This window comes from Quercus suber, unplaced genomic scaffold (genome assembly GCF_002906115.3).
Source record: "Quercus suber isolate HL8 unplaced genomic scaffold, Cork oak 2.0 scaffold_206, whole genome shotgun sequence".
Classification (NCBI taxonomy): Eukaryota; Viridiplantae; Streptophyta; class Magnoliopsida; order Fagales; family Fagaceae; genus Quercus; species Quercus suber.
The window spans coordinates 579,604-602,042 of record NW_027069664.1 but is presented as its reverse complement, the minus strand read 5'-3'; the positions used below and the strand labels follow the sequence as shown (position 1 = coordinate 602,042).

At 37.5% G+C, this 22,439-nt stretch overlaps 7 protein-coding genes across 8 annotated transcripts in view; 3 read left to right on the top strand and 4 right to left on the bottom strand.

The window, feature by feature from the left end:
* LOC112022394 (probable ubiquitin conjugation factor E4) overlaps positions 1-3,193 on the top strand; it is a gene marked incomplete in the record, with an annotated part of 9,554 nt that extends 6,361 nt beyond the window's left edge. The window contains 2 exon segments of the mRNA XM_065779360.1: positions 2,396-2,485; positions 2,854-3,193. Coding sequence (XP_065635432.1) covers positions 2,396-2,485; positions 2,854-3,033 — 270 coding nt within the window.
* Positions 57-2,281, bottom strand: LOC136061552 (probable ubiquitin conjugation factor E4). Its single transcript, XM_065779361.1, has 5 exons — positions 2,054-2,281; positions 1,865-1,960; positions 1,605-1,727; positions 387-479; positions 57-254 (listed from the first exon to the last, which is right to left on the bottom strand). Exons 1-5 carry the CDS (start codon positions 2,264-2,266, stop codon positions 72-74), a joined length of 708 nt encoding a protein of 235 aa, XP_065635433.1. The 5' UTR covers positions 2,267-2,281; the 3' UTR covers positions 57-71.
* A 2,354-nt stretch (positions 3,194-5,547) lies between the features above and the next one.
* Positions 5,548-9,466, bottom strand: LOC112022400 (uncharacterized). Its single transcript, XM_024054989.2, has 6 exons — positions 8,963-9,466; positions 8,393-8,882; positions 7,963-8,101; positions 7,799-7,860; positions 6,702-6,840; positions 5,548-6,175 (listed from the first exon to the last, which is right to left on the bottom strand). The coding sequence occupies exons 1-6, from the start codon at positions 9,081-9,083 to the stop codon at positions 6,038-6,040; spliced, it is 1,089 nt and encodes a 362-aa protein (XP_023910757.1). The 5' UTR covers positions 9,084-9,466; the 3' UTR covers positions 5,548-6,037.
* Positions 9,467-10,075: 609 nt separating this feature from the next.
* Positions 10,076-12,017, top strand: LOC112022402 (UDP-glycosyltransferase 13). The gene has a single exon (XM_024054994.2). The coding sequence runs from the start codon at positions 10,293-10,295 to the stop codon at positions 11,679-11,681; it is 1,389 nt and encodes a 462-aa protein (XP_023910762.1). The 5' UTR covers positions 10,076-10,292; the 3' UTR covers positions 11,682-12,017.
* A 273-nt stretch (positions 12,018-12,290) lies between these two features.
* Positions 12,291-15,806, bottom strand: LOC112022403 (probable mitochondrial saccharopine dehydrogenase-like oxidoreductase At5g39410). Of its 2 annotated transcripts, XM_065779358.1 has the most exons (3): positions 15,060-15,806; positions 12,780-13,504; positions 12,291-12,538 (listed from the first exon to the last, which is right to left on the bottom strand). In XM_065779358.1, the coding sequence occupies exons 1-2, from the start codon at positions 15,723-15,725 to the stop codon at positions 12,815-12,817; spliced, it is 1,356 nt and encodes a 451-aa protein (XP_065635430.1). In that variant the 5' UTR covers positions 15,726-15,806; the 3' UTR covers positions 12,291-12,538; positions 12,780-12,814. The 2 variants fall into 2 exon arrangements, with proteins under 2 accessions (XP_065635430.1, XP_065635429.1); XM_065779357.1 differs by lacking the exon at positions 12,291-12,538 and having other exon boundaries at positions 12,630-13,504.
* Positions 15,807-15,809: 3 nt separating this feature from the next.
* On the top strand, positions 15,810-17,074 carry LOC136070056 (UDP-glycosyltransferase 708C1-like; the record flags this gene model as incomplete). The annotated part of the gene is made up of 1 exon (XM_065779373.1): positions 15,810-17,074. A coding segment is annotated over one exon (918 nt), but the record flags the coding sequence as incomplete, so codon positions are not given.
* Positions 17,075-18,050: 976 nt separating this feature from the next.
* Positions 18,051-21,413, bottom strand: LOC112009094 (probable mitochondrial saccharopine dehydrogenase-like oxidoreductase At5g39410). The gene is made up of 2 exons (XM_065779359.1): positions 20,481-21,413; positions 18,051-18,925 (listed from the first exon to the last, which is right to left on the bottom strand). The coding sequence occupies exons 1-2, from the start codon at positions 21,144-21,146 to the stop codon at positions 18,236-18,238; spliced, it is 1,356 nt and encodes a 451-aa protein (XP_065635431.1). The 5' UTR covers positions 21,147-21,413; the 3' UTR covers positions 18,051-18,235.
* Positions 21,414-22,439: the final 1,026 nt, after the last annotated feature.

Sequence of the window (22,439 nt, the reverse complement as noted above, 5' to 3'; positions counted from 1 at the left end):
GGGGGGGGGGGGGGAGGAGGGTTAAGTGCATGTCAAACACTACCCATAAGTCACCAAAAGAATGACCAAAATCAAGGGAGCAAACATACCTGAATTGGGTCGAGAAATTCATCAGGTATCTCTCCAAGAACAGCTTCAGTGTCCATTGCCTCAGAAGCTGCAACTTTGGCCTTGGCACCTAGCTCAATAAATTCCCGTATTACCCTCCCATCTTCACCAATTCTTCGAAGAACATCTGCTGCAGCACTAAATAACTGGAGCAAGCTCCAATTGACAAATTGTGTTCAGCCAACAATATGATTCAAAAGAGTTGCAGAACCCAATACAAAGGCCAAACAATAACTGTAAAAATAGAGCTTAATGAATTCTTTGCACAGCTGAATTACCTGCTCATTGTATGATCGACCATCCTTAGAAATGGCAGCTGGGAAAATGTTCTCCGTATCGCCCTTTGCCAGATGAACATATATGTAGACAATCTTCAAAAAATCATTTAAAGTCAGTGGCTGTATTTCTGTCCTGTTGTAAAAGCATTATGCATTAAAGACCATTTTTTTTCTTCCAAATCAGCTTGTATCACTTTTCCATTGAAGGATTAAAAAACTTTCAACCTCTGCCAAATCGGCACTAAGCTTTACACCACACTAGATTGTGCATCTCAAGCACAGCTCCAATACAAGGGGACAAAAAAATAAAACAAACTTACCTTTTGTTTTAAACAAACCACCATGAGATTGATATTCTCCAATTGTATCATCCAAGCGGAGAGGAAATAAAAGAGTATATTTGTGCATGCAGACAAGCTCAAACTCTCTCAGTACTACCCAACTTCAGCAGATAACAACAATGACAATTGTGTTGCCTTGTCCATAAATTTGGAAGTCAATCAGAATAATCAACCCTTTTTTTTTGTTGGGGTGGGGGAGGGAGATAATGTAGGGAACTTACTAAAAAAGAGCCCTTTGGACTTTTGCCTCTAGCTAGTAAAATCTACGGGAAATTGACTCCACCCACTAGAACCAGTTGTTGGGTAATCCAAAAGCATTCACTCCTGACAGGCTATTAGGCTAAGCAGTTTATGCTCATGCTCAGGAGCAATCAAACCTAAAAAAATTAAACAACATTTCACTTTGAACAACAGTGCAGACACAGTCGATGGTGATCACATGATTAACTGGTGGCCACTATTCTAGAGTTCACCATATTTTTGTTAAGAAATTGGGAGAGGAGTATCAATATAAAAAGCCTGATAAATTTAATATTGGGTGCAGGTCAAACTAACATAATAAAAATGAAAAACCGATGTACCCTTCAATAATTGATATTAACCAACCCCCTAATACTACAGGATCCTTCACTGCATTGCACCTAGACTAGCTGTAAATTGAGATAAAATCTGGCCCTGCGAAGGTTTTGTATTATTGCCTAAGTTTAACCTAACGAGACACCTAATAAGCAAAAATAGTCAGACTGCGTTTAGTCAAACTGGTATCAAAAGACAAACCCACCAACTAAAACCCAATAATATAGCCACAAATCATATCACTCGCCATATAAGAGATTTATTTTAACAAAAATAAAAATTGAAATCTTCTTGCACAAACCTGCTTAAGCAACTGTTTTGGACGAAATTCATATTTTTCAGGATCTTTAAGAGAAAGAGATTTTCGTTGGGGACCCACAAGCTGTAACAGAAAATAATTGAGCATGCTGGCTACTCTCTCAACCTGGAAAAAAATAGGGAAGAGGAGGAGAGGGATTCAGCATTCGTTCAAAAGAAAATTAAGAGCTTAAAACTAAATCTTAGCAATCGAAACTGTTAGGAATAAAAATGCATAGTACGAAAGAAAGGAAAAGATACTACCATCTCAGGAAGTAGGAAAGGAGCAGTAATCTGCTCTGAAGTAAATGCCAGCATGCTAACATCCTCATTTGCCAACTTCATATCAATCCGGATAATCTGAAAATACCCAGCAATATCTATATGATTAGGTTCTTGAAAGGAGTATATACAAAGGCATGCAAACATAAAAAAGAAAAATGTCAAACAGACATTCTCTTGGGATTGGAATAGCCGGGTTCTCTCCTGCCTCTCTTGAGCTGGTCTTCGCTCCCATTCTGCAGTATTGGACATCTCAGCTTCCAACTCTTTGAGTTCAAGAATTTTGTTGAGACTTTCATCAAGAAGATAGATGCTATCATTGATAAGGAAGTTTAAGAAATTCAAATAAACTCCCTTTTCCTCTTCCTTGGCAATCTGGAACATTCAATAATTTAAAGCAGTCAAACACAGACCCGTAAACATAGGAGTATATTGTCCATGTAGAAGACTATACCTGTCTCCCCCCCCCCCCCTCATTTTTTTTTTAACCTGTGATTTTTATTTTGGTGGCAGTACACTCTGATGAAGGATCCGGTTATATTACCTTCTTCAAGGATCACTGTAGACCGACCCGTCATTCAAAGGCATCTTCTTAGTGATAATGTAATCTTCACTTTTTTTATTAAAAAAAAAAATTTAAGTTTACTGCTCTTGACACGCACAAATATATATTCTCCCTGCTAAATTGTTTGTTTATCTTCCAATTTTTCAAGAACTTGCCATTTAATGCATTATCTTCGAAATAAAAAGCTATCAGTTTGCAAAATTATAGGGACGCAATAAAATTTGTCTATTGATGTGATGTTTGAAAGTGGACAACATTTTGGGTTGTCTAACAATGGAATAGTGGGCAAACAAAATGAGATGGAGAGAGTTTTTATTCAAGATTGTTCTCATATATTTGATATGATATGCAGTCGGACCCTTTTAACCGGTCACATCTGTTCTCATATATTTGATATGATATGCAGTCGGACCCTTTTAACCGGTCACATCTTACGGCGGATATGCTGATTCCAAACACGGAATTGAAGGCAAGAATTGAAGGTTTTATCAAGTCCCAAGAAAGGAAGAAGCAAGGGGAAAGTCTTAGCATGGAAAGTGCTAAGGTGACAATACAAACAACAAACAGTGAGATGTTAATTGATTGAAGTATCTGTATAGTATCTTGAACTTAAAATGGATTGTAATTATTTTAATGACAGTCATATCATATTTATTTTTAGAGTTTAATTTATTTTTATTTTTTTTGTAAACATTTTATGTAAGAAAAATAAGTAAGAAGGAACTTAACTTATAATTGCCGAACAAGTTTTGTTGTTTTAATAACATATGCGTCTCTAACGGTTAACACTAAATCTTTGTCAAAGTGAATAGAGGGGATAAGGGGGATCTGAACAGAAAACGATGATGTGGGTCTACATTGTTAAAACCATCAAAGAGGGTTTACCTAACGCAGTCTTAATTCTACTGCCATTAGGAAGTTCTGTATGGTTGGGGAGTTTGTACCGAATACTCAAATTAGTTCCGAGCAAGATTTATATATTGAAGAGAATGGGCGAAAATCTGTCCACAATTGTTAAAAATTAATTTGAAATAATTTTTAAAGACAGTTAAAGACGATTAGGTGCATTGCATTAGGTTTTCTAATCAAATTCAAGGGTTAATTGCACTAAGGGCATTAATAATGTCCCCATAAACTATAAAATCGACCAATGGCTCACCTCAACTATTGGAAGTAAGCAGTCACTTGCCGTCTACTTTATTAATAAGATAGAATCTTTTGATTCCTTTTATATTCCATGTTGAATTGATTAAATTACTTTCCTCTGGAGAGTTGCAAAAGACTCAATAGTTAAGGGTAATTAACCCTTAAAATACAAATTCTATTATCTTTTCAAAAAACAATTGAATTTAATGTTGCTATGTGTTTAAATTTAATTGACAAACCTAATGTATTGCACTTAAAGGATTGTACTTAAGTTTTACCATTTAATTGTCCTTAGATAATATAGTTAGATTTTCTCATTCACATCAATTGTCGAAGACATTTCCCCTTAATTTAAGTTTATGAGAAAATCAGAATAAAAATCATTGTGACAGCTTTCCCAATTTAATGTCTTCTTTTTTAACAAGCAAAATCAGTCACAAATATGCAACCTTTATGTTCAAAAATGAAGATTTAAATGTTAATTTAGGTAATCTCATTCAAGAGGGATTCACATCTCACACACCAGGTTATATTTCTCTATTAGACTAGACCATCCCATGGCCCATGGGAGTGGTGAATGGTGGGCCCCCAATTGGTAACCCCTTTAGCTACTTCATCCCATTTTCCATCTTCTGTGTATAAATTTGACACCAAAGATTAAGGCCTTGTTTGGATTTTGCAAAATTGAGTTCATAACCCAAAATCTGTGGGACCCACATATGTAAACATTGTCTGGATGATTTTGGGTCAGTTCACTCAATTAACAAAATTGAGTTTTTTGAAATATGGGTTACCAATTTCAGAAACAACCCAAGCTTGTTTTCAAGTTATGAGTTTGTTAACTCAGAGGCAAAAGTATAATTATAGTACACTGGTGGGTCTCAATGGCAGTGTATTATCACATCTACTTCTTATTACCGTTGGCTTTTTTTCCTTTCTTTTTCTTTGTTTCTTTTCTTTTTCATTTTTAGACCTCCTCCTCTCCTGTAGTTCTTTTTTTCTTTTTCTTTTTTTCATAAACTTCTTTCTTCCTCCTCTCACTTCTTTTCCTCTCAAAAATCTGTTGCATCCAAAGCATTTGGCTAGCCAAAGAGAGCCCTTTCAGTTGAGGAAGTTGTTGACTGAAGAGAGGCTTGATCAAAGGAAGGCTTGATCTGTGGCCGATGGGGCTCTCTCCCTCAAAACTCTGTGATTTCTTTTTCTTCTTCATTTTTTCTCTCTGCTAAAAAAGGCTGAAGCTTGGTTTTTTTTTTTTTTTTTTTTTGTCTTATGGGTTTAAAATGAAGTCAAGATTAGATCAAAGAAGATCTTGATGGTCAAGGATTTTTTCGAATTTTTGTATTGAATTTTCTTAAAAAATTTATTTTGGCTATTCATCACTTTGTTGAGCCTTGTTGAAGTCTAACTGCCCTTTGCTTGAACAAAAGGTGCTCAGCATAATAACATTGAGCCAACTGATTTGTCAAACCAACACAATTGTCCCCTGCAGCTGGATTGGCATCCCTTTCATAGTTCATATGGTATACACCCAATAGGTCCAATACTTGAAACAATCTTCCTAGCACCCAAATTGTAAAGCCTCTGTTAACGAAATCAATAGCAAAGAAGCGTGAATGGGTTTTGTGGGAAGGGAAAGAACTGTGTGCACTGCACAGTGGTCAGCCCCTGAGTCCCACAAAAAGGTGAGTTTTTGTAAATTTTTAGGCAGAAAACAGAAGTTTGCCAAACAAGGGTGGGAGTGTTTTCAAAATTTTTGAGTTATGAGAAATGAGTAATAGGGTGATGAGTGATGAGTTAACACTCACTTAGCAACCAAACAGGTCCTAAGAACTTGAGTTCTCAATTCTCATGTTGCAATTCCAACAATCTCAATTTAATAAGTTACTTAAAATGCCCAGAAAAAGTTTCATCAACAAGAAGCAAGTTCATTTTAGAGAAAAAGCCTTGTTCTCCATGCCATCAAACAATTCCATAGCTTGGATTACGTTGTTGCATTTAGAATACAAATCATTGCATTTAGGATACAAATCAACCAGAACAGAGATGGCTACCAGATCAAGGTGAACTCTGTTGAAGAATGATTACACTTTTTTGAGCTATAGGATGAGGTAAATGCATACGACAACACTGAACATGGAATTTAATATAAGAAAGAGAACATGCAAAACTCACTTGGCAACATATATTTCTCTAATAATTTTATAACCAAAATGGGCAATCCTTGGCCTTTGCATCAGAATCCTTGTCCCTAAGGTTGTGCCTTTCCAGTAAGTAAGCCCCCATCTTACCTTCTCTCACCTGAGCTATCACATAATACAAAAATTTGTCAAGAAAATTACTTCTGCCTCCAGGATGGCTAAAAGAGTATCATTTTGAATTCCTTGCAACTATTTTGAAGTCTTTTTCTGCAGAATTTCTTAATTGGTTGAACTGGAAATTTTTTATCACAGCTTAGGTGCGCACATAACTGCCTTTCGCTTGGCATATTCGTGAGCGATGCTAAGCGCACTCTTGCTATGACGCAGAGAGAACTCTGCAAGCAAAATTTGGCTTTCTTTTGAGGTCAAATCACCATGACAGCCCTGAAAACATGGTTGAGCATTTATTAAATTCTGAAAATTGAAAATGGAATGCAGATACAGAATCTGCAGCTTAACATAGCTACCATGCAAAAGTGACTTGATGACATAGATATTGAAGTTCTTCACTCTGAACTTGTTCACTCAACAGTTGGCCTGGCTTTGCCCTTACAATGATGATCCCAACAGACTATTGAAATTATTGAGCACCCCCCTAGTATGTTTAAAAAGACACAATGCAGATACTCCAGCAAGATTTGGACATAGGTAAACATAAACTCATTTAATAATTCGGCTTCTCTCATGGATTTCCTCACAAATGTACTAGGATTTTTAAGATGCTTTGAAAATATGCTAACTGCCAGGGCATCAGCTGCAGGTTCATTAAATATGGATACTAAATGAATTTGAACTGTTTTGAAGACAAAATGATTAGTCAGCAGAAAATAACAGTCATGAACTCATTTTCAAAATAAGAAACAGCCTGATTTTCTCTACTCTGCTGCTGAGTGCACAGAATAGCCATTACCAGTCGTGATGTTCTGTCGCAAACAGCATGGTGCATGAGGATGCCAGCAGCAACTGAAACATTGAAAGAGTCCACCATACCTTTCATTGGAATACTGCAATGCAAATCTGACAACTCCAGAGCCTCATCACTTATCCCCCTGGAAGCAGAGAGTAGCCAATCTCAACGATTAATACAGATTTCAGAAAACTATAATTTACAAGAAAATATGAAAGACAAAATGACTATCTTGAGGCCAAGCAGACTTAAAAACTAAATGATGTAGGCTATCTTTCTTGTGCACAACATAGTAGCCCGTCACTAAAATGCATCTGTAGGACTTGTCACATTCAATGAGAATAGAGATTATCAAAAACTCCAAATATATTTCAAAGAAAAGAGGGTAAGGGTCAAACAATTGCACGGCTAGAGAAGAAAAATCCTCTTTGGAAGCCTAAGAGTAAGGTAAAGCCATGTAAGAGGCATTCATTGTGTTTTTTTGATAAGTAAATTTTGGCCCCAAGAGAAAGGAGAAAGGGAGATTGGAACTAGTGACCCCAGTCTCATGAGGTGTGGTTCCCAATCAATTGTGCTACCCCTTGGAGTTACGAAGTAAGAAGCATTCTTGGTTAAAAAATAAGTCCCTTTTTTCTTATTCTTCTTTTTTCATGCACAAGCATAGTTTGCTATACTATTTATAGTACTGTACTGTTCACACACACACACTATCCACATGACTATTAACAATCTATGAATAAAGCCAGTCTCAATATCAGTTTCAAACAAGCTATTTATGCTCTTATTCATGCATTTTATTCATAACCGGTGGACAGAATCAATCTCAATTTCTTCATACCTCTTGTACAACCTTAAATCAAACTTGTTTCTTTTCCTGCCAAAACCCTAGTCATTCTTTGAACCCCTAACCTTTCTTTTCAAAACTCTAAACTATAAATCCTCAATTTATGGTAACCGCACCATAAACAGAATCCCCAATCTGTCCTATGTCAGATGTCTTTAACAAAACACTTATTTTTTTGGATTGCTAAAAGTTAGTACTAGTGAGACCTTACTTTGTAGTTTCAAATAAAGGAAGTGCCATTTGAGTTATAGCTCACCTGTTCTCATTTCCAACAACTATTGCAGTTGGATGTGACCAATCCATGTCGTAAATGGATACCTAAGCATACATAGACCAAAGAGTCAGCCAAACACAAGATGGGCTTAGATTTCAGTATCTGATTGTAATCATTGAAAGCACTGCAGAAAGATTAATCAGTACCGCATCCATTCCTACATGCGTAGTTGCAATTCGATAACCACGTGCCTTAAGAACTTTAAAGCACTCATGGATGGAGCTCCAAAGTTCAATGTCCAACCATTTCTCCGCACCCATGCTAACATGGCGGTTATCTTTATACCTGGAACAAGAATGAAGGTGTTGTTGGCAAAGAGATAAAGTAGTTTTGGATCAAAATATTCAATAATTAAATATACCGTGACAAAAAAATTGCAACCATCATCAACACAAATGAAAAAGAAGGTTTAATTTTATTTTAAAACAGGAGGCAAATGCAATTCATAAAACCCACCAAGTGACATCAAACATGCCTTTTTATATGGTTTAAGAAGAAAAGAGAAAAAAAGAAGTTACTAATGATAAGTACAAAAACAATCAATGATATTCCTAAACAAAACAAAAACTTGCTTACCTTTTGGAATCGCAAGAGACGACATGGACAGACTGGAAACCGAGGGCGTCGGCAGAGCGAAAAGTGGCGGAGACATTGCCGAAATCACAGAGACCTTCAACGACCAAGCAGAGGGAATAGGTGCGGTTGGTGACGACATTGCGAAACTTGTCCTTCCTCACATCCAAAATGTGGGGACTGAGAGCCTCCAGAACCTCGGCGCTGTTCAGGCATTGGGTCCCACACCTGAACTCGTCAAGGTAAGGGAACCAGCGGCCTCGGCCTCCATCGGCATCGGCATTGGCATTGGCATTATGATCACAGCGGCGCTCCATCTTCATGAGGCGTGCGACGTCGTCTGGGTTTGAGAGGAGGTGTTCGACTTTGGAGAGGTCATCGTTGATATCAGACTCAGACTCAGAGGAAGAACAAGCAGCAGCAACATGAGAACAAGGTCTTGAAGTTGAAGCAACTAGTTTGTAGTTGTAGGAGGGAAGAACGATTCTGAGCCCTAATAATTCAATTCAATTCATAATGTCAAATTAACAAAATGAATTTCAAATTATATACGATAATAGAGAAAGAGATTACCTTGATGAGGAGGATTCGGAAGAAGAGAGAGAAGAGAAGAGAAGGAGATGGAGATGGAGGACGAGTTTCGGAGGAGTCGGAGCGAACTCAGTGATGTACGGAGTAGGAGGCTTTTGCTCATTTCTTATTATTGCTTTCTCTCTCTCTCACACAGAGACAGAGAGTCTGAAGAATTTGGCGCCAAGAAAGAAAGATGTTACAGTGAAAGATAGAGATGAAGCAGAAAAAAAATCATGTGAGTGAGGGGGGTTTTGCTTTGGTAAGCAAGCTGCAGCACTAAACGGATAGCGTTTTGGATGGATAATACGATACGGTCACGTTTTCATTACTCATACATACATACTCACACTCTTCTTCTTTTTTCAGCAGACATTTCTTTTCCTTCCAATCTACTCACTCACATATATTCATGATGTTGATTTTTATAGCTACGTTTGAATTTTTTTTTTTTTTCTTCCTTTGGAAACCTCTATATGAGTTGAATGTGACCCTAACCCTATTAATTCTTTCACGCAGAGTAACTATGAATTTTTAATTCTTTTCATTTTCTTTTGTTGCGGAAAAATCTGGATTGATTTTGAAAGTTCACTATCAATTCCTTTTTCAATAACATAAAATTGTATGATTATTTACTTTTGCCACTTTTTAATTTCAATAACTTAAGAAGCTCAAACTTATTGTAGATCTGATGCGTAGGTTCTTTTTTTTTTTTTTTTTTTTTGAAAAATGAGAAAGTTCATTGTGAAACGCAATTCATATAATAAAAATTAATGTCATTACCGATGATAGTCAAACCCACTTAATTCTTAATTCAATTTTTTATTTCTCCTCTCTCTCTTTCCTGCATTCTCAGCAACAGTTCTTATATAAACTGATGGTCAAGAGTCTTGCATCAATTCCTATATAATACAAAATATACCTATTTACTTTACTATATATCTTAATTTTAATATTATCAACAAATTTATATATTTAATAAATGCATGTAGTAGAGTCAAAGACAAATAATTCAGTAAACAATTCAAAAAACAACTAATCATTTTTTGCCCTAAGCATTACAGCTTACAGGTAATTACTCAAAGCCCAAAAGTCAGTGACACTGACCATTTAAAAACTTCTCATACAATGTTGGCCACTGCGTCTTCCCTAGTTGGTGAAGACTGAAGCATTTGGTTAAGATTGTTTCACATGAAGCATATGCTTCACCAAGAAATCTATCTACTCATATCATATCCCTTCCACCAATTGATAACAAAAATCAACTCTATCATCCAAGGCAAGGACTAGGAGTCAATCTACAGACAAACCTCTTTAGTCTTTACCACCAACAATGGCAGACAACATTGGTTCCCAAACTTCTCCCCACATAGCTCTCTTTCCAAGTGCTGGAATGGGTCACTTGACTCCCTTCCTCAGGATTGCTTCCATGCTGTTATCCAAGAACTGTATGGTCACTCTATTCACAGCCCATCCAACAGTGTCTGTTACAGAATCCACTTACACTTCCTTGTTCCTTTCCACCCATCCACAACTCAAGCATATCAACTACCAAATCACTCCCTCCCACCACGCCAATTCCACCACTGATGACCCTTTCTTTCTCCAATTTGCAGCCATCAGCCACCATGCCCATCTTCTCCATCCTTTGTTATCATCTGCATCTCCATCTTTCTCTGCCATCTTTTCTGACTTCTCTTTAGCTTCTAGTATCACACAATTTGCTGCTGATCTTGCCATTCCCAACTATATTGTCTCCACCACCTCAGTCAGATTTTTTTCTCTTATGGCATATCTTCCAATACTCACTTCAGAGCCTGCTAAACTCAGTAGCAGTTCTTTTGAAGTCAATATCCCAGGACTGACCCCTCTGTCCATATCAAGCATTCCTTCACCGTTCTTTGACCCAAATCATCTCTTTACAGCACATATAGTTTCAAATGCTCCAGCCTTCTCAGAAGCAAAAGGAATCATAATAAACACATTTGACTGGTTTGAACCAGAAACTCTTGCTGCAGTCAACAGTGGCAGGGCTTTGTCCAATCTCCCACCAATCCTTCCAATTGGACCGTTAGAACCTTATGAGCTTAGTAAGGATCAATTCCAGAGTCTGCCATGGCTAGACAACCAACCAGAAGAATCTGTAGTTTATGTGAGCTTCGGAAGCAGAACAGCCATGTCAAAAGATCAAATAAGAGAACTGGCAGATGGGCTAGAGAGAAATGGGTGTAGATTCCTGTGGGTAATCAAGAGCAGTAAAGTCGATAAAGAAGATAACCAAGAGCTGGAAGACCTACTTGGCAGTTCATTTTTAGAAAGAACACAAAACAAAGGAATTGTAGTGAAGGGATGGGTGAACCAGCAAGAGATTTTAGCACATCCTGCCACTGGAGGGTTCATAAATCACTGTGGGTGGAATTCAGTAATGGAAGCAGCTTCAAGAGGAGTGCCTTTGCTTGCATGGCCACAACATGGGGACCAAAGGGTAAATGCAGAAGTTGTGGAGAATGCTGGGTTGGGGATATGGGCAAGGGATTGGGGTTGGGGTGTGGAGCGGTTGGTGAAGGGGGAAGAGATTGAAAGAAAGATTGGGGAACTGATGAAAAATGAGAGACTGAGAGATAGAGCCAGGAAGGTTGGGGAAGAGGCCAGGAAGGCTAGAGGGACTGGTGGGAGTTCAGACAAGACGCTTATGGGAGTCATTGAAGTTCTAAATCTCTAAATCAGAAGACAAGGAATAAAGTTAGTTCTACGTTTTTTTTCTTGTATCATTTTGTTAAGATTGCCTCCTAGAGTTTAGTTCAATAAAGGACTACTTCAGTTACATGTGACTAGGAGATTAGATTGCTTTCTATCTTTTGTTATCATCGTTTGTTATTAGATTGCTATTATTATTTAGAAGGATAGGTGTTATAGTCTTATAGTTATTATCTAGTTTCGGCTAAGGGATTATAACTGTCATTGTTATCTTTCCTTGTTACTTGGTATGTATTTAAAGTGAGCAATGAGAAATAAGAGGCAGCAGAAAATCAAACCAAAAATTCCTTTTCTTTCCTCATTCTTGGAGATTAGTCATCTTCTTGGAGATTAGTCATCTCGAATTGACTACAATTCCATAAAATCAACCGGGACCACTTTGGAGTTCTAATGCAGAAGAGAGCGAATCAAGTTAATTAACATTTTGTAGTATCATTCTCATTTTTGTTATCAATCTTTTCTTTTGCCCTCCATCTTAATTTGTCTTCCTCAGGATTTTTTGATAAGCAATTTGTCTTCCTCAAGATTACTAGAAAAGAGTACCATTCTACCTAATTTACCAAACACATTTACCTATAAAAAATAAAGGATTACTAGAAAAGAGTATGCTACAATTTGATAACAGCTTTGAGCAGCTGGGAGAAAAACAAAAGGTTTTTGCGAACGGATAGGTACAGATCAATAGCTCTTACAGGAGTTTGGCTTGCATCAAGTGCTCCAATGCACAGATTGCAGCACAATGTGACTAGTCCAATACAACAGAGCATTGGACAGAAGCCTTGCTTCTCTCACAAAACCCTTATTGCTGCATCCAAAGATTATCTGAAGATTTAGAAAATTCCAAAAATCAAATCAAAACTTTGATCAGATCGGATTCAAAGACCCAACTTATCAAAAATTGACATAAATCAGATGCAAACAAGCCATAATTTCATTCAAATCTATAATAATTATTTTTATATTTATACACATATATAAATATTCTTCGGTGAAAAAGCCAGGCATAATATATAAAATGGAAAAAAACAGCACAATTTCCAATTTATTATGGGCAAGATTTTACATGAGAAAAGTTCCACGTTAGGAAGACTGTAGAAATCAAGCAGAAAGAGAGCTCTTTGAAATGACATCAAAAGATATTCCATTCTCTTGAAGTCGTTCTTGGAGATCCGTTGGGCCAAATACAATCCCAGGAGGGAATACTCCATTTGGTAGGTTGTCTCGTTGGCTCAGAAGAATAAGAGCACACTGAAGTAGAATAATTGGGGTGGTCAGGTAGCCAATCTCCGGTCCCATTACTCTGGTTATTATTTCCATATCAGGTTTCATGTTTGCCTCTGAAACAAGACTGCTGTTGCTAAAACCACATCCAACAAACCACATCTTAAATGAAGCACTTCTAACCTCATCATCAGAGGGGCCCTTCTTCCTGAACCATCCAAGGCTGAAAATTGAGGGAAATTTTAAGAGAAGCCACCTTCCAAAAGCAAATCTACCCAGAAGCCCCATAAACATCCCAACTGTGATGAATCGGAAGACACCCAACAAAGATTTAGAGCCTATCTTCACCCCAAAATGAGCTGGCTTCACAGTTGACCAGAAAGCCTCCCTATTTTCACTATGTTCAGCACTCTCATTAACCCCTGGAAGACCAACGGGGTTTTCTGTCAGAGCAGCAAGCGTTCTTCGAACAACAATAGAATCTGCTGAAGGTAGCTTTACGGCCCAAAGCCCAATCTTTTTCTGATGCTCTATAAGAGGTCCTTTGGGAGGTGATGGACCAGGAATCTACAACCATAAAATAAATCTGACATCAACAGCTTGTGTCCCAACTAGCAAGACACTACAACAGTGAATTTAAGGTGATTCGGAAGTCTATACATCATACATTTTAAAGAATGGTAGAAAGAGAAAAATCAATATTGCGGTTCCAATGTAGCATTGCAGACACATTACATAACAAACTGAAGAATGACTATGTCATTTCCATTCAAAAAGCTTCTTTGTAAAATAATCATATCATTTCCAAGATTATTTGAATGGTATTAGCTATCTTCACAGAGAAATTAAAAAAACAAAAACAAAACAAAAAAAACCCTACAACTGTCCCATCCCACTTGAAACTCCAAGGCAAATTCATTTGAGTGTAAGCATCCACTTGCATTGCCTCAACCTTGCAGTAAGATTGATAATATGACTCTCTTACTCAACTAAGTATGATCAGTAGAAGACAAAAACGAACACAAAATTAGCAAAATTATAATTAATGTTAGGTTTGTATGCTTGGTATTCCAACCTGATTTACATACAAAAAAAAATCACTAGAGAACTATATAACCCATTATTTACTTATTTAATGAAAACTTTGAGAAGCACATACATTGAGTGTTTAGCTCTTAATAAGGATATACTGCCGCCACCATCATTATGAATACCACTATAGTCTTTTCTGCCATTATGGCCTCCAAATACAACCATGAATGCCATTTTAATGCGGCTACTTTTGCATTGAAGTTTTTTCCATGACTACCACTTGAAATGGCAGTGTTAAAGGCAGCAAGGTGTACAGGATAATGGTGTGATAGTGGTCATAGTACAACTCTACTGCCATCAAACCGTTTTGGCTTCATTTTCTCTACTGCTGCTACCAACAAAAAACTGCCAAAACTATCATCACCATGATCGATATTCCAACCTCTTTAAGACTTCCAAAACCTCAAAAAACCTTCCACACTTGCCTCTCCTATGACACAATTTTTTAAGGATTTCTCCTATAATTAGTGCAACACTTGTCTGTTTGTTAGTTTCACTTTAATGGCTTCAAGTACATAACTACGCATGCATCACTCTGTCAGATTAGAAATCTCTAAAACTCAATTTAAGAGTAGATAATGCATCTACACACTGTAAACAACATCATTTCGTTTTTCTAACTTCATTATTTTTTACTGATCACCCCTCCCAAACCCACAAAAGTGAAGTGTTTTAATAATTTCCTACAAGTACTAAGAGCATCTCCATCAGGAGAGCTAAACACAAAATACCCTATACTATGGAGAGTAAACCCACGACCACTAAGATAATTAATAAATTTAAAAAGAAAAGGTCCTACTTGGTGAGGCTTAATGTCAAAACAGATCCAAAACAACCCCCCAAAAAAATAATAATAAAAAATCATATGACATTGACATCTAACGGTTGTTCAAATGAAACCACCACTAACACTTAACAAGTTACAACTACAAAAAAAATACCAAATATATATATATAAATCAAAGAAATATGCAAGTCCCATTAATCAATTAATTATCGAAATGACATTTGACGAAATTAATTCTCCTACCACAGGCCTAGCTCTTCTAGGCCTAGATCGTCTCAGCTCCTGCAACTTATCAGCATTAGCTATGCCAAGAACCGCGGACTCAAAAGTGCCGAAATTTCCAACAATCCTCTTCTGGGACTCCAAGCTCAGATAGGCCTCGACCCTGTTGGGCACCGCAGGGGGCACCCACTGCCTAGAATTGAAAATCAAGCCCAATTCAGCCGGAATGGAATCAAACCCACATGCAGAAAGCACCAAAGAACCCGTCTGAACCGCCTTCTCACCGTACTTGGCCTCCACTCTCTCCATAAACTCAGGCTCCCCACAAATATCCAAGTAATCACAACCAGTCTGGACGCAGGCCGCGACCACAGGCTCGCCGTAGAGGCGAAAGGGTCCGACGCAGTTGAGTATGAGCTTGGTCTGTGAGCAAAGGGAGAGAAGGGATTGGGGATCTGAGGTGTCGCAGGTAAGGATGGAAATTGGAGGTGGAGGGTGAGGTTGAGAAGCCCATTGAAGTGTTTGTGTTAGTTTTGTGGGGTTGCGTCCAGCAAGAGCGATAGATTTGAGAGAACTGTGGAATTTGAGGGCTTCTTTGACAACGTACTTGCCTGTGAAACCTGAGGCACCCAGGATTATGAGGTCGTACATGATGGTTTTTGCCACTACTTCTTCCTTGTCTTGCATTGTTCAATAAATTGTTAGGAGAGACTCAAGACTCGAGTTTTGAGGGTTTCGACTTTCAAGGCTGCTTTTTTTTTTTTTTTAAGTATCACTTCAGAGCCTGCTAAACTCAGTAGCAGTTCTTTTGAAGTCAATATCCCAGGACTGACCCCTCTGTCCATATCAAGCATTCCTTCACCGTTCTTTGACCCAAATCATCTCTTTACAGCACATATAGTTTCAAATGCTCCAGCCTTCTCAGAAGCAAAAGGAATCATAATAAACACATTTGACTGGTTTGAACCAGAAACTCTTGCTGCAGTCAACAGTGGCAGGGCTTTGTCCAATCTCCCACCAATCCTTCCAATTGGACCGTTAGAACCTTATGAGCTTAGTAAGGATCAATTCCAGAGTCTGCCATGGCTAGACAACCAACCAGAAGAATCTGTAGTTTATGTGAGCTTCGGAAGCAGAACAGCCATGTCAAAAGATCAAATAAGAGAACTGGCAGATGGGCTAGAGAGAAATGGGTGTAGATTCCTGTGGGTAATCAAGAGCAGTAAAGTCGATAAAGAAGATAACCAAGAGCTGGAAGACCTACTTGGCAGTTCATTTTTAGAAAGAACACAAAACAAAGGAATTGTAGTAAAGGGATGGGTGAACCAGCAAGAGATTTTAGCACATCCTGCCACTGGAGGGTTCATAAATCACTGTGGGTGGAATTCAGTAATGGAAGCAGCTTCAAGAGGAGTGCCTTTGCTTGCATGGCCACAACATGGGGACCAAAGGGTAAATGCAGAAGTTGTGGAGAATGCAGGGTTGGGGATATGGGCAAGGGATTGGGGTTGGGGTGTGGAGCGGTTGGTGAAGGGGGAAGAGATTGAAAGAAAGATTGGGGAACTGATGAAAAATGAGAAACTGAGAGATAGAGCCAGGAAGGTTGGGGAAGAGGCCAGGAAGGCTAGAGGGACTGGTGGGAGTTCAGACAAGATGCTTATGGGAGTCATTAAAGTTCTAAATCTCTAAATCAGAAGACAAGGAATAAAGTTAGTTCTACTTTTTTTTCTTGTATCATTGTGTTAAGATTGCCTCCTAGAGTTTAGTTCAATAAAGGACTCCTTCAGATACATGTGACTAGGAGATTAGATTGCTTTCTATCTTTTGTTATCATCGTTTGTTATTAGATTGCTATTATTTTTTAGAAGGATAGGTGTTATAGTCTTATAGTTATTATCTAGTTTCGGCTAAGGGATTATAACTGTCATTGTTATCTGTCCTTGTTACTTGGTATGTATTTAAAGTGAGCAATGAGAAATAAGAGGCAGCAGAAAATCAAACCAAAAATCAAACCAAAAATTCCTTTTCTTTCCTCATTCTTGGAGATTAGTCATCTCAAATTGACTACAATTCCATAAAATCAACCGGGACCACGTTGGAGTTCAAATGCAGAAGAGAGCGAATCAAGTTAATTAACATTTTGTAGTATCATTCTCATTTTTGTTATAAATCTTTTTTTTTTTTTTTGATAAGTAAGAATAGAATATTATTAATAAAAGAAAAACAAGAGAAACACAAAGAGTTCACGGTAGTGAACAAAGGAAAAAAAGAAACAAAAAAACAGCCCCTAATCTATTCTAATGGAGGAAATAAAATCCGTAAGGGTAGAACAATCTGAGAAACCCCAACATCGAGACCAATCAAAGAGGGTCCTTTGGCACAACTCTAATAACTGAACCACAGTTTTCCCCTCATCCTCAAAAGCCTGCCGATTCCGCTCAGACCAAATAGTCCACATTAAACAGCCTGGGACCAAATCCCAAATATCAGAACTATGCTTCCCAAATCCCAGATATCATTCTCATTTTTGTTATAAATCTTTTCTTTTGCCCTCCATCTTAATTTGTCTTCCTCAGGATTTTTTGATAAGCAATTTGTCTTCCTCAAGATTACTAGAAAAGAGTACCATTCTACCTAATTTACCAAACACACTTACCTATAAAGAACTAAAGGATTACTAGAAAAGAGTATGCTACAATTTGATAACAGTTTTGAGCAGCTGGGAGAAAAAAAAAGAAAAAAAGAAGGTTATTGCGAATGGATAGGTACAGATCAATAGCTCTTACAGGAGTTTGGCTTGCATCAAGTGCTCCAATGCACAGATTGCAGCACAATGTGACTAGTCCAATACAACAGAGCGTTGGACAGAAGCCTTGCTTCTCTCACAAAACCCTTATTGCTGCATCCAAAGATTATCTGAAGATTTAGAAAATTCCAAAAATCAAATCAAATCAAAACTTTGATCAGATCGGATTCAAAGACCCAACTTATCAAAAATTGACATAAATCAGATGCAAACAAGCCATAATTTCATTCAAATCTATAATAATTATTTTTATATTTATACACATATATAAATATTCTTCGGTGAAAAAGCCAGGCATAATATATAAAATGGAAAAAAACAGCACAATTTCCAATTTATTATGGGCAAGATTTTACATGAGAAAAGTTCCACGTTAGGAAGACTGTAGAAATCAAGCAGAAAGAGAGCTCTTTGAAATGACATCAAAAGATATTCCATTCTCTTGAAGTCGTTCTTGGAGATCCGTTGGGCCAAATACAATCCCAGGAGGGAATACTCCATTTGGTAGGTTGTCTCGTTGGCTCAGAAGAATAAGAGCACACTGAAGTAGAATAATTGGGGTGGTCAGGTAGCCAATCTCCGGTCCCATTACTCTGGTTATTATTTCCATATCAGGTTTCATGTTTGCCTCTGAAACAAGACTGCTGTTGCTAAAACCACATCCAACAAACCACATCTTAAATGAAGCACTTCTAACCTCATCATCAGAGGGGCCCTTCTTCCTGAACCATCCAAGGCTGAAAATTGAGGGAAATTTTAAGAGAAGCCACCTTCCAAAAGCAAATCTACCCAGAAGCCCCATAAACATCCCAACTGTGATGAATCGGAAGACACCCAACAAAGATTTAGAGCCTATCTTCACCCCAAAATGAGCTGGCTTCACAGTTGACCAGAAAGCCTCCCTATTTTCACTATGTTCAGCACTCTCATTAACCCCTGGAAGACCAACGGGGTTTTCTGTCAGAGCAGCAAGCGTTCTTCGAACAACAATAGAATCTGCTGAAGGTAGCTTTACGGCCCAAAGCCCAATCTTTTTCTGATGCTCTATAAGAGGTCCTTTGGGAGGTGATGGACCAGGAATCTACAACCATAAAATAAATCTGACATCAACAGCTTGTGTCCCAACTAGCAAGACACTACAACAGTGAATTTAAGGTGATTCGGAAGTCTATACATCATACATTTTAAAGAATGGTAGAAAGAGAAAAATCAATATTGCGGTTCCAATGTAGCATTGCAGACACATTACATAACAAACTGAAGAATGACTATGTCATTTCCATTCAAAAAGCTTCTTTGTAAAATAATCATATCATTTCCAAGATTATTTGAATGGTATTAGCTATCTTCACAGAGAAATTAAAAAAACAAAAACAAAACAAAAAAAACCCTACAACTGTCCCATCCCACTTGAAACTCCAAGGCAAATTCATTTGAGTGTAAGCATCCACTTGCATTGCCTCAACCTTGCAGTAAGATTGATAATATGACTCTCTTACTCAACTAAGTATGATCAGTAGAAGACAAAAACGAACACAAAATTAGCAAAATTATAATTAATGTTAGGTTTGTATGCTTGGTATTCCAACCTGATTTACATACAAAAAAAAATCACTAGAGAACTATATAACCCATTATTTACTTATTTAATGAAAACTTTGAGAAGCACATACATTGAGTGTTTAGCTCTTAATAAGGATATACTGCCGCCACCATCATTATGAATACCACTATAGTCTTTTCTGCCATTATGGCCTCCAAATACAACCATGAATGCCATTTTAATGCGGCTACTTTTGCATTGAAGTTTTTTCCATGACTACCACTTGAAATGGCAGTGTTAAAGGCAGCAAGGTGTACAGGATAATGGTGTGATAGTGGTCATAGTACAACTCTACTGCCATCAAACCGTTTTGGCTTCATTTTCTCTACTGCTGCTACCAACAAAAAACTGCCAAAACTATCATCACCATGATCGATATTCCAACCTCTTTAAGACTTCCAAAACCTCAAAAAACCTTCCACACTTGCCTCTCCTATGACACAATTTTTTAAGGATTTCTCCTATAATTAGTGCAACACTTGTCTGTTTGTTAGTTTCACTTTAATGGCTTCAAGTACATAACTACGCATGCATCACTCTGTCAGATTAGAAATCTCTAAAACTCAATTTAAGAGTAGATAATGCATCTACACACTGTAAACAACATCATTTCGTTTTTCTAACTTCATTATTTTTTACTGATCACCCCTCCCAAACCCACAAAAGTGAAGTGTTTTAATAATTTCCTACAAGTACTAAGAGCATCTCCATCAGGAGAGCTAAACACAAAATACCCTATACTATGGAGAGTAAACCCACGACCACTAAGATAATTAATAAATTTAAAAAGAAAAGGTCCTACTTGGTGAGGCTTAATGTCAAAACAGATCCAAAACAACCCCCCAAAAAAATAATAATAAAAAATCATATGACATTGACATCTAACGGTTGTTCAAATGAAACCACCACTAACACTTAACAAGTTACAACTACAAAAAAAATACCAAATATATATATATAAATCAAAGAAATATGCAAGTCCCATTAATCAATTAATTATCGAAATGACATTTGACGAAATTAATTCTCCTACCACAGGCCTAGCTCTTCTAGGCCTAGATCGTCTCAGCTCCTGCAACTTATCAGCATTAGCTATGCCAAGAACCGCGGACTCAAAAGTGCCGAAATTTCCAACAATCCTCTTCTGGGACTCCAAGCTCAGATAGGCCTCGACCCTGTTGGGCACCGCAGGGGGCACCCACTGCCTAGAATTGAAAATCAAGCCCAATTCAGCCGGAATGGAATCAAACCCACATGCAGAAAGCACCAAAGAACCCGTCTGAACCGCCTTCTCACCGTACTTGGCCTCCACTCTCTCCATAAACTCAGGCTCCCCACAAATATCCAAGTAATCACAACCAGTCTGGACGCAGGCCGCGACCACAGGCTCGCCGTAGAGGCGAAAGGGTCCGACGCAGTTGAGTATGAGCTTGGTCTGTGAGCAAAGGGAGAGAAGGGATTGGGGATCTGAGGTGTCGCAGGTAAGGATGGAAATTGGAGGTGGAGGGTGAGGTTGAGAAGCCCATTGAAGTGTTTGTGTTAGTTTTGTGGGGTTGCGTCCAGCAAGAGCGATAGATTTGAGAGAACTGTGGAATTTGAGGGCTTCTTTGACAACGTACTTGCCTGTGAAACCTGAGGCACCCAGGATTATGAGGTCGTACATGATGGTTTTTGCCACTACTTCTTCCTTGTCTTGCATTGTTCAATAAATTGTTAGGAGAGACTCAAGACTCGAGTTTTGAGGGTTTCGACTTTCAAGGCTGCTTTTTTTTTTTTTTTAAGTATTGAAATGTAAAGAGGTGTGGTGTGTTCGAGGTGTGGTGTGTTCGTGTGGTGTGTTCACACGAACACGCCACACCAAGTGCCAACTGCTATGCCTGTTGATCACCATGTGTTCCAAACCGCCAAGTGCCAACATTTTTTGCAGCTTTGGGGGGAGGGATTGTGGAGATTTTGTAGATGAATCAGCATGGTGGAGCCTGTAGTGGACAGGTGGAGTGGAGTGTCTTTTTTGTCAGTTTTTCTTTTTAATTTATTTTTATGAGTACATTTTTTCTCCCATATCTTTGGATGATTTGGACAAAAAATTCTCATAATCATTTATGTTTCCAGCACACGCAAAAGTTTTTTTGGTCATAATTTTTCATTTATCTCAATTTTTAGACGATGACACATCCCAAATTTTAAATAAAAGAAATTATTGAGTTTTGATAAAGAAAAAAAAATAATATTAATAATAATTTTGGAGAATGTCTTATTTCCTAAAAGAAACTGTGGACTGTGAAGTTTTTTATTTTTACTTTTTTATATATAAATTTTGGATAAGCTTGTATTGAAGAAATGGATTAGTAAGAGAGTGTCTTATTTTGTAAGTATTTTAAGTGGAGATAAACATATATTTTTACCAGGTTGTCCTAAGTTGTTTTTGTTAAACATAAAGTCTAGGGATATTTCTGAATCACATAAAAGTATACTCCAAAGAGGGGAATCCCGTTATAAATATTACTAGCCTCATTACAAGCGCTTTGTGCATGCGATGAAGTTTTTTTTTTTTTGTTTAGTGTCATAATTTTTAAATTTATTTTTTTGGATAAGTTTGTTTTGAAAACATAAATTAATAAGAGAGTGTCCTATATTGTAGGTATTTTAAGTGGAGTTAGAGATATATTTTTACCGGATTGTTCTCAAGTTTTTTTTTTCCTCCTTAAACATAAGGTTTAGGGGTATTTTTGAATCACATAAAAGTCCAATCCAAAGAAATGAATCCTCTTATAGATAACTAGCCTATGAGCACGCACTCATGCGCGTACTCAGATGCTTTTCTATTTTTTGGGTAAGAGTTAATTTAGGACATTTATTATAATTTGGGATTACTACATTTTCCGATCACAAAAAAAAAAAAAAAAAAAAATCTAGGGGTGTGATGAAAAATTATTTCACCACACATAATATTCATCACACCCCTAGATTTTTTTTTTTTTTTTTTTTTTTT

Excerpts from the sequence above, each read along its gene's own strand:
- LOC136061552 (XM_065779361.1), bottom strand. The coding sequence starts at position 2,266 with ATGTTCCAGATTGCCAAGGAAGAGGAAAAGGGAGTTTATTTGAATTTC. Across the intron at positions 1,961-2,053 it reads TATTCCAATCCCAAGAGAAT|ATTATCCGGATTGATATGAA; the intron begins GTCTGTTTGACA and ends GGGTATTTTCAG. Across the intron at positions 1,728-1,864 it reads CTTTCCTACTTCCTGAGATG|GTTGAGAGAGTAGCCAGCAT; the intron begins GTAGTATCTTTT and ends ATTTTTTTCCAG.
- LOC112022400 (XM_024054989.2), bottom strand. The coding sequence starts at position 9,083 with ATGAGCAAAAGCCTCCTACTCCGTACATCACTGAGTTCGCTCCGACTC. Across the intron at positions 8,883-8,962 it reads TCCGAATCCTCCTCATCAAG|GGCTCAGAATCGTTCTTCCC; the intron begins GTAATCTCTTTC and ends TTGAATTATTAG. Across the intron at positions 6,176-6,701 it reads GCGACAGAACATCACGACTG|GGCTGTCATGGTGATTTGAC; the intron begins GTAATGGCTATT and ends CCATGTTTTCAG.
- LOC112022402 (XM_024054994.2), top strand. The coding sequence starts at position 10,293 with ATGGCAGACAACATTGGTTCCCAAACTTCTCCCCACATAGCTCTCTTT.
- LOC112022403 (XM_065779358.1), bottom strand. The coding sequence starts at position 15,725 with ATGCAAGACAAGGAAGAAGTAGTGGCAAAAACCATCATGTACGACCTC. Across the intron at positions 13,505-15,059 it reads CTAGAAGAGCTAGGCCTGTG|ATTCCTGGTCCATCACCTCC; the intron begins GTAGGAGAATTA and ends TTATGGTTGTAG.
- LOC112009094 (XM_065779359.1), bottom strand. The coding sequence starts at position 21,146 with ATGCAAGACAAGGAAGAAGTAGTGGCAAAAACCATCATGTACGACCTC. Across the intron at positions 18,926-20,480 it reads CTAGAAGAGCTAGGCCTGTG|ATTCCTGGTCCATCACCTCC; the intron begins GTAGGAGAATTA and ends TTATGGTTGTAG.